At 48.8% G+C, this 10,034-nt stretch overlaps 2 protein-coding genes across 2 annotated transcripts; both read left to right on the plus strand.

Moving 5' to 3' along the window:
• Positions 1-1,535: 1,535 nt before the first annotated feature.
• LOC133893051 (uncharacterized) lies at positions 1,536-5,538 on the plus strand. The gene is made up of 4 exons (XM_062334022.1): positions 1,536-1,628; positions 2,875-3,084; positions 4,456-4,609; positions 5,293-5,538. Exons 1-4 carry the CDS (start codon positions 1,536-1,538, stop codon positions 5,337-5,339), a joined length of 504 nt encoding a protein of 167 aa, XP_062190006.1. The 3' UTR covers positions 5,340-5,538.
• A 2,565-nt stretch (positions 5,539-8,103) lies between these two features.
• LOC133893052 (polyol transporter 5-like) lies at positions 8,104-9,695 on the plus strand. Its single transcript, XM_062334023.1, has 2 exons — positions 8,104-8,236; positions 8,383-9,695. Exons 1-2 carry the CDS (start codon positions 8,104-8,106, stop codon positions 9,693-9,695), a joined length of 1,446 nt encoding a protein of 481 aa, XP_062190007.1.
• Positions 9,696-10,034: the final 339 nt, after the last annotated feature.

Consider the following 10,034-nt stretch of genomic DNA (forward strand, 5'->3'; position numbering starts at 1 on the left):
CTGGGGACTAGGTGGTCCCGACCACTCATGTTTGAGTGGTAGGACTACCCGAGAAGCCCGGAGTCTCGGTAGTGCTCAGGGTACTGCCATGCCCGCCGGGCACCACAGCCCACCATAAGGACTTAGGTCAGCGATCGCCGCCAGTGCGGTACACTGACTACCGTTTATTTTTGTCGTTCCGGAAAAGCGAACGCGAGAGCGGGGTTTTACGCGCGAGGAAACTGCCTCGCCGAACAGATTAGCATACGAGGGTCCCGATGATAACTCGGGAACAATAGTTTATTGCGTATGTATGAAAGGAAATTCATATGACCTTAGTGACTTATCGAGCCGGTGCTCGGGGCGCTCGGGAACATGGATTCCCTTGTGCAGAGTGCTTTAGCCCCCAGATCATCCTTTTAGCACCCGAGCACTGCAAACCCGGCAATGGAACCAGGGGCTAGGTGTTCCCGACCACTCATGCCTGAGCGGTAGGATTATCCGAGGACCCCAGAGGCTTGACAGCGTCCTAGGCACTGAGACCCTTGTGCTCGGGCAGCTTGTTTCTCGAGCATTTATCTGTAAGCTTAAAATAGGCAAAGGTTCTTTGCTTGGTGCGCTCTGTCAGTGCGGTACTCATTATAGCTTGCTCTCGTTTTTGACCCGCGACCTCTCGAATGCCCGGACCGGCGAAGTGTACAGACAGAGATATGACCAAAAGCAACACGCCTCGAGCCCATCGAAGATATCTTCAAGCCGTCTTCCTTTATGGGCCCCGCGAGGGGACATGCGAGGGGACCCACCGCATTAATTGTTCCCATGCCTTCCTGCCAGGCGGTGGCAGGGACTGACGTACTCAGTACGACAGGCGTGGGGGGAGTGGTTGGATGTGACCGGCCATGCTCCCCCTTAAATGCAGCATCGGGCCTCCCACCGATCGACACCTCATCGTGGAGTCCTTGCGGGGTCCACCGGCAAGGGGCTTCTCGGGTCCTCGGGGAACTCTGGGTACTCGGGGACCAACTGTTCTTGGCCCCGAGCACCCCCTCCCGGGCCTGGCCCTTCTCGGGCCCTCGGAGAACTCTGGGTTCTCGGGGATCAACTGTTCTTGGCCTCGAGCACCTCCTCCCGGACTTGGCTCTTCTCGGGTCCTCGGGGAACTCTGGGTACTCAGGGACCAACTGTTCTTGGCCCCGAGCACCCCCTCCCGGACCTGGCTCTTCTCGGGTCCTCGGGGCACTCTGGGTACTTGGGGACCAACTGTTCTTGGCCCCGAGCACCCCCTCCTGGGCCTGGCTTTTCTCAGACCCTCGGGGAGACGGTCCCTAAGGGAGGGCGCTATGTAGCACTGCGCTGTCCTGGCCTCAGGACTCGGTAACCCCCGGTTATCAGATCATCGACAACTGCTTGCAGCTCCTCCAGCTGAGCCCGAAGGGCCATCACGTGCGCCTGTTGGCTAGCCATGGTGGCCTGTACAGCCGCGACCTCAGTGACGGCCCTAGGGGTCCAGCGAGTCCCTCGCTATACTATTATTGTTCAAGGGCCTCCGAACCGACATGGGCCCCCGTTCCAGCCACAGCCAGAGTAGTGGTTGGGTCGGTGGTGGCCGCCTAGCCCTCGTTCTGCTCGGCTGTGGGACAGGTTTTCGTGTATTGGGTGCTTGGTCGTGGTGGTCATGCAGATCTTCGCATAGGGGCGGCTGTGGTGTCAGCTGTTTGAGCCACCACCCTGGTAGTCTTCTTGTTTGGTGGAATTCTCTTAGTGCTTCTAGTCTTCTACAATGTATCTTCTCCACGGACGGCACCAACTGTTGGTGAAAGAAACAGTCTTTCATGAACAAGGTGCGACGAGAACCCGCTCGCTAGAGTGGCTCAAGCTTAAGGAAGAAAAGGAGAGGAAAGGATTACCCCGAGTGTTCATAAAAATCTATCCTTTTGTATTATGTGTCTATGGTCAGTATTTATAGAGCCCTTCAAGATGTAAATGTACAAATTTTACCATACGACTGGGACCTGGGAATAGTCGAGTAAAACATCGCTCGAGCCTGGGTACTCTCCTAATTACCCTGATGGCATCATCTAACTGTGACAACAACAATGGTAGCAAATGGACATAAAGCTTGGTCGGTCGCCACTTACTGTGTCGTCCATACCTAGTGTGTCAGACCGGCCACCATAGATCGGTATTAAGTGTTGATCATTTCGTGGCAGGCAGATGGATGTTGCCCCCCCCCCCCCCCCTCTCAATTGATCTTTCTAGAGAAGACCAATTTACTCCCTAAGGCTCCGGGAGACAGTGGCCTGAGGAAGCCCGCACTCTCCGGAGGCCTTGGTCTCTGTAGAGAATCTAGGGTTATGGGGCTCCGGAGATGTTTCGAAGCTAGGCGGGCTTCAATCCTTACAGGCGGAGCCTAGGATATCGGGGGTTCTTATTGGCGACCCCAACAATGACACTAGCCTCATAAAAAAAATGCTAAAGAGACTATTTTTAATCAAAAGTTATTGTGACAAAATATTACGACGAGATTAGCCACGCTATTAGCGTAAGCCAACTTGCTAGTTTCTCAAAAGCGAGTGACATCATGGCAACAGATTTTAGACCAAACCGCACCAAACACTTATGATGCTAAGAAGGGTCAAATGATCTATTTGTTTTAGCTTTATTATGATAATACAGTCTAGTTCCTATAATTCATAGGAGCTCTTCCCCACTAGATCATGTATTATAGGATTTCATAGCCCAATATAGATTGTGAAATATAAGAATCAGCTTTAAATTATAATAATCCACTCTAGTTTATTTTTTTACTTTTATTATTGAGCTGAGATTCATAATTAGAATACAAACAAAAGGCCCTAAAACGCCGTCAGGGCTCACGAGTCAAGCGCCAGGTAGCCCACGGAAAACGTGAGGGGGTTCGCCGCTCCAGGTCACGAAAACCCGACGACGCGCAGCACGGCTTCGGACACCTCGCACACGGTCACATTTGACCTCGCATACCCGTCCCCGTCTCCCGATTCCTCCGTGCGATCCGCTCCGCGCCCACTCGTCCTCCGTCGCCCGCCGCGTCCGGCTGCGGCGACCCGACCAGCGTCAGTCGCCATGGTAAGCCCCTCCTCCCCCCCACCCCCCTCCCCACCTCGTCCTCTACGGCCGCTTGTTCAGTCTGGTTTGATGGAATCTGCGTTATTTTGCCGTTACTCGGCTGCGAGTTCGCGCAGATCCGTGCGCGATTCGATCCTGGCTCCCCTCCTGAAATGCTGAATCGGCGTATTTTCTCGCTGATTCGTCGACGACGACTCGACGGCACCTGTGTGAATATTGTAAGGCATCTCTAGAATCTAGGTTCCGTCTGGTCTATTATTTTTTTATGAAAAAGGATTAGAAGATTCGTCTCGAAGAATCTAACTTTTTAAAAGATCCACCTTTTGCAACTTGCAAAACTTCTACTCTCTTCGATCATAAATAATTATAGTTTTGATCACGATCAGGTCAAATTTTTAAAACTTTTAAAACTTTGACAGTCAATAATTTCTAAAATGTTTAGTTTGGAAACATAAAAATCACACATGTAGATTTATCTTGAAATTTTTTTTATAATATTATATTTTTATTAGATATTATAATTATATTTTAATAGAAAATAATGATCAAAGTTCACGTCGAAGACCGTGAAAAGTCAAAAGCGACAAGTATTTATGATTCGAGGGAGTATTTCTTTTTTTCTTGTTTCTGGTTTTTGACCCAACTTAAATTCCATGAATATCCATCAAAGAAAATCCTGGTTAGAGTTGGACGGTGATGGTTCCTTTAGCAGAACGGAGAATGTTGCAATTATTTTGTGGAATTTTGCATTAAGATCCCACCTACAAGTTCTGCATGAAGATCACGTATATTCTAAATGCACGTATTTAGTGTTGTATGATGTTGATAGCTTCCTTCAGTTTAAATATCTGGTTTTTTATTTTATGCTTGCGGTGTTCTCGTAGTAACAGCACGGTTATCCTGCTAGCAACATGTCAGGTTTTGGATACTAGTGAACCTGGTGTGGATTTGCCACTTGTGAATGATTTGTGCTGGTTCTAAATGAGTTTTGCATTATGTCTGCATGCAAGCATTTGATTTTCTCAGTATGTTTTCGGTGCACTTTTTGATTTGCTTGTTCGCACACTAACCATACTCAAAATTCTTATATATCAAGCACTTTCATTATTTACGATGATTTTGACGTTTATCATTTTAGGACACTTTCCAAGGGTTGATAGAGAGTATTAATTTGCCATGCAATTGTGCAGGACTCCATTGTATTTTGAGTTTACAACATGTTGCTGATAAGATCTAACAGTTCAGGATTGGTATTTAGTAGGGACACCAAATTTTGGGCTAGATGCTTTTTATTTCTAATGAGAATTTCTAGTATATTCTTCTGTTCTTTTCTTACATCTTGTTGAATGATTTTTTGTTGATTTTGAACAGACTACCTCAAGGCGTCTTGCTGATAGGAAAATAGCACGATTTGAGAAGAATATCACAAAGAGGGGTGCTGTTCCTGAGACAGTCAAGAAAGGAAATGATTATCCGGTTGGACCTATTTTGCTTGGTTTTTTTGTCTTCGTTGTCGTTGGGTCATGTAAGTCCCTTTGTTTCTGATGTTTTATGACTGAGTCGCTTGTCTTCTGGGTACTATTTAGTCCTTAGTAGTGCAGTGCATCTGTTTACCCACCGAATCAGCTCCAAACATTCTACTCCAAACTAATGCTTGTCTTCTGGGTACTTTTTAGTCCTTAGTAGTGCAGTGCATCTGTTTACCCACCGAATCAGCTCCGAACATTCTACTCCAAACTAATGTTGTTGGCTATTTTCAATTTATTGCCTTGCTTCCTTTAAAAAACTTGTCCATTTCTGAGGAAGTGCTTAAGCACTGGTTAAAAACTGGAACCCTACACTGATTGATCCCAAATGTGGTCTCCCGGTTTACTCTAGATGGATTGGTGACAGCTAATGCTACCACCCATGAAGAATTAACTATTCTAATCTGATGATCTGACTAACTTGACTTAGGGAAGAGTAGACAAATAAAAAAATGACAGGGCAATGGTTTGATTTGATGTCAGTTTAGCTGTACACTTACATATTTGCATATTATAGTTGGATAGAAGCAGTTTTTTTTCTTTGTAAACTAGACTTTGGGAGAATGAAAACCGTGCAGCTATGTCAGTTTTCATAATAGCATGCTTAATTTTCATTTCTTGGTAGCAGATGTATGAACTTTTTTACTAAGTACTTTTGTTCTTTACTCTTTTCTTCATGCAGCTCTCTTTCAGATCATAAGGACAGCCACAAGCGCTGGTCTATTCTAAGGAGAATGGTCGTCTCCTTATAGGTTCTCGTTAGTCCAGCAACAAGGTTCATATATGCAGTTTGTTACTTAGAAAGAAAAGTGTAAGGCATAGCTGGTACTCTATGATGTTAACTTATACTATTGTACTGTGGAGAATCTAATTTATATAGAGTCAGTATCTAATATACTGTCAACCTGTGTCACTCGGGTGATTGGAACGATGATTCTCTATAGTTCGTATTAGATTTGTAATGCAAGATTTGCCACGCACGTTCTTGAAAAATTCTAGTTGCGTAGATCTTCTGCTACCCGTCGGGTGCCCTTTTCTGACATTCATTTTGGGTTTACCCCCAACTCATGGAAGCAGAGGTTCATAAGGTGTGTATTCTTACTGATTTTTTTCATGCAAGGGTCAATTTGGAGGAAGTAGTCGGATCTTATTCTTGTCGACCTTTGCTACTTGTAGATCTTTTTTTAGCCTTTGTAATTGATATTTCAAACATATGGAGTTTAAGATTTTGAGTTAAAACTTTGAAACTTCGAGTTGAAAGCCCAGAAAACTTGAATGGGAAAGTTGTCTGGATCCGTTCTGTCTATTTGGAGTTGTGAATCAAGCAGCGCGAAAATCGAAATATATAGAGAAGAAAAAGAACGTGAGGTAGCGTTCCGAAGAGGAATTTTTTTTCTTAATACGCACAAGAGTTACATATTTTTTATTAAGAAGAAAAATACTAATAGTCTTTTACGGCGACTTGCTAATAGCTATTACATGCTAGTGATAAACAACAAAATATAGTAGGTAACGGCAAAACTACAGTACAAATCCGAAGTTATGTAGCCTCTGCAATAGAGGAGCCATCTTCTTGGCTTCGGCTTCACGTCATTGCTCCACATCCTCTCTAATAAGAGCTGTGAGAGCATCTATTGAGAAACGACGCTAGTTAAAGACGATGTCATTGTGTGAAAGTTAGATGTGCTATGATGTTAGGAGGATGATGGAGTCAAGACCTTGTTGGAACTCCCTGGCCACTTGTCCACGAAGATCTAACCACCAACTAAAGAAAGATATGTTGCCCGGCGGTGCGTGAACGCCCAAAGCGCGCCACCAAATTTCCCAGGACAGCACACAGTGCAATAGCAAGTGATCGATGGTCTCCGGCAGCTGGGAGCAATGAGAACATGAGTCATCAGGCTGCAGATCGTGTTTATTCCACCAGGCAGCAGTCGAGAGATGACCATGAAGCATCAACCAGCTGAAGAATCGAACCTTTGATGGCACCCACGCCTTCCAGATCAAAGATGCACCTACAAAATGGATGGAACCATGAAACATGGCATGATAAGCCGATTTCACTGAGTAAACACCAGAGGAAGTCCATCTCCAAGTAAAGCTATCCGGTTCATTAGTCAGCACGACAAATTCAAGCTTTAACAAAAACTGAATGTATTGGGTGATCGCGGGGAGAGAGATGGCCATATATGTCAGAAATCTAGCGTCGATCAGACAGAGCATCCTTTACCGTCCTGCTCATGAGATGCGATGGGGTGATGCAATCAAGAAGGTCCGATGCTAGCGATCAGATGGAACTACCCTCCAGCCAAGCGTCAGTCAAAAAAAAAACATAGAGCGACCATTGCCAACATAGAACCTGGTTGAAGCATTGAAGAGGGCGACGACATCCCGCTCGTGATGGAGAGGGAGAGTGCTCCATGGCTTTGAAGGATGATCCGCTGACTCCAGAACCAACGGAGCCATAAGGCAACGCAGGATCCCTAAGCCTCCAAAAGCAACCGGCCGACACACACATTGCCAAGCAACCGTACAGCCCCCCCCCCCCCCCCCCCCGGTTGTTTCTTTGTCACCGGTTCAAAGAAAAGCCTTCTAAATTTTATCTATCTCCTTGATAACCCATGAAGGAGGGAGGGTAATGGAGATAAGAGTGTATAGGAGTCGCGGAATTTATGGTGGAGGGGAATTAGATCCCCAGTAATTAGCTCAGCTGTTACTGCTAATCAACAACCTGACGAGAGTTTCTTGGGCGTCGGTTACTCAGTTTCAGGAGTCCGTTACATCTCGTCTCTGCAACGACTGCGTATATCAAGAGACAGAGAGATAACTATCCCATGGATGAGAAGGGTCCCATTCCACGTATTTCTTCCTGCCAATCGATCTTTCAAACCCTAGTTCTTCATCTCTGTCACCGAGGACAGGAATTCGCCGGATGATGCTGAAGATGAAACGGTGAATTAGTGTGCAGGAGATTCAACCTGCAGAGAAAGTGGAGAGCAGATCGTTTGCCTGCCTAAGCCAGGTACATTTCTTCCTGGTGATTAAGCTATCTTAACGAGACATGTTGTTCTGTTGTTCATGCGCTTCTTCCCTCTTCTCTGCCCTTTCTTCTTTTGCATCTCCATGTTCTTGTTCATGTTTGTAGAAAATATTAATCAAAATTTTCTCCCTGGTGATTAAGCTATCTTAACGAGACACGTTGTTATGTTGTTCATGCGCTTTTTCCCTCTTTTCCGCCCTTTCTTCTTTTGCATCTCCAAGTTCTCGTTCATGTTTGTAGAAAATGTTAATCAAAATTGGCATCTCTTTCTTCGGAAACTACTCGTTGGTTGATTCGATGTGGGATGTAACTCTGGAAGAAGTCGTCGCACTGCGTTCGATCAACAGTTGCCAATGGCCATGAAGTCATGAACTACCTTTTGGATGCAACTACTGCACCCGCGCATCTCTCATTCTTGATCCATCACCTTACGTGAACTCACCGGCATGCAGAATGCTCGGCCATAGGAACACGAGAGACGGGCGTCCCCCAGATGCAGCAGGGAAGCCCACGAGGCGTGCTCTGAACAAGTACGCCTTCGCCACCGCCGTGCTTTCATCGGCCACGCCTCTCTTCATGGGCTATGGTAAGTCTCAAGTCTCCCGTCGATGCAATGCAAGCATCTACGGAGTCGGGTTCTCTGCCATTCGAAGTTTCAAAAAACCAGGAACAGAGGCTTCCATTGTTTCTTATCCCTTTACGTACTGAGATTTTCATGTACTTTTGATGCAGACCTCGCCGTGGTGTATAGCACGGCCGTGATGGCGGAGGCCGACTTGAAGCTCCTGGCGTGCATCGTCGCGCTCTCCTCCCTCCTCGGCGCGGTCACGGCCGCGGGAGCGCAATGCCTAGTCGGCGATCGCCGCACTGTCCTCCTCTCCGCCGCCGTGCTCTGCGTCGGCGGGCTCGCCCGGGGCCTCGCCACCGGCTTCGCTGCTTTCACTGCCGGCGTCTTCGTCAACGGCGTGGGCATGGGCCTTGCGCTCATGATCGTCCCGACATATACGGCCGAGCTCAGCCCGCCCTCCGTGCGCGGCGTGCTCACCTCGCACCCCGACGGCTTCGTGTACCTCGGCTGCATCCTGGGCTCCCTCTCCTACTCTATGGGCTTCTTGAGGCTCCCCGCGCACCTCGCCTGGCGACTGACCATAGCCTCTAGCATGGCCATTCCGGCGTTGCTAAGCTCCACGGTCCTCCTCATGCCGGAGTCGTCCCGGTGGTTCCTAGCTAGGGACCAGGTAAGCAAGGCGCGGCGCGTGCTCTCCAGGACGTCGGCGACACTAGAGGAGGCTGAGCTCCGTTTGCTCGAGATAAAAGCCGAGCTCGGCACACTGCACGACGGCTCGCCTGACGAGCTGGTGGCGATGTCCACGACGCGCACCCGGTGGAGGCAGGAGTGCAGCATATGGCGGGAGCTGTTGGCGAGACCGACGGAGCCGCTCCGCCGCGTGGTGATCACTGCGCTGGTCGCCAAGGTCTTCCAGCAGGCGTCCGGCATCGGGTCCTTGTTCCAGTACGTGCAGCGCGCGTTCCGCGACGTCGGTGTCTCGTCCAGCGCGCAGGTGCCGAGGGCGCTGGCAGCGTTCGGGTTCGTCGTGGTGATGTCTTTCTCCGTGTCGCTGGTGCTCGTGGAGCTCGGCTGGCTTCTTGTGAAAGCGCTCGCAGGCGGCTGCCTGAAGAGGCGCGCGCCGTCCTTGCACCCGTCGCACCGCGGTGGCGCCGCCCACGTCGGCATGACCCGGCGGCAGGAGCAGCTGAAGTGGGCGAGGGGTCTGTCCGCGACCACTTTGTTTTCTCTGATGGCGCTGGTGTGGATCGCATTCGGGCCGGCGCAGTGGGCGGACGCGTCATCGCGCATCTGCCCGCGGTGGCTGCGAGCGACGGCGGCGGCGGTGAACAAGGCGGTCAGCTCGGCGATCTTGTCGAGCTTCGCGTGGGCTTACGGGGTCACCGCGTCGTACGGCAACCTGCTCGTGTGCCCCGCGGCCATCGTTCTCGTCTGGTTGGTCTTCTGTGCCTGTCTTCTTGGCGCGAGGGGGAGGTGAGTGAGTGACTCGGTCATGTTCATTGTAGTGTTGAAGTTCTCCCCAGCTGCTGAACTGATTGTAAGCTTGCCAATCATGTGCCAAATCACATATATGCAAACAAAGTTTCCAATATTTCTCCAATATGTAGCATTTGGTTTACTCCCACAATATACAGTCATCCACTCTCAGGTTATCCCTTCTCTCCGATGTTTTTACGTGAATCAATAGTTCAGGATTTCTGAACTTGCTTGCACGCAGAAGCTACATTTTAAAAAGAGTCCTCATTTCGGATCTTCTGATGATATGCCCACACCATAGCCCACACATTGTTGCTCGGCCACCATTTCGACCACAGGG

The sequence above is a fragment of the Phragmites australis genome, chromosome 15 (genome assembly GCF_958298935.1).
Source record: "Phragmites australis chromosome 15, lpPhrAust1.1, whole genome shotgun sequence".
In the NCBI taxonomy this organism is placed as follows: domain Eukaryota; kingdom Viridiplantae; phylum Streptophyta; class Magnoliopsida; order Poales; family Poaceae; genus Phragmites; species Phragmites australis.

Coding starts and splice junctions, on each gene's coding strand:
- LOC133893051 (XM_062334022.1), top strand. CDS start 1,536: ATGGGCCCCCGTTCCAGCCACAGCCAGAGTAGTGGTTGGGTCGGTGGT. Junction 1,629..2,874: donor GCTGTGGGACAGGTTTTCGT/GTATTGGGTGCT, acceptor AGCGCCAGGTAG/CCCACGGAAAACGTGAGGGG. Junction 4,610..5,292: donor CTTCGTTGTCGTTGGGTCAT/GTAAGTCCCTTT, acceptor TTCTTCATGCAG/CTCTCTTTCAGATCATAAGG.
- LOC133893052 (XM_062334023.1), top strand. CDS start 8,104: ATGCTCGGCCATAGGAACACGAGAGACGGGCGTCCCCCAGATGCAGCA. Junction 8,237..8,382: donor GCCTCTCTTCATGGGCTATG/GTAAGTCTCAAG, acceptor CTTTTGATGCAG/ACCTCGCCGTGGTGTATAGC.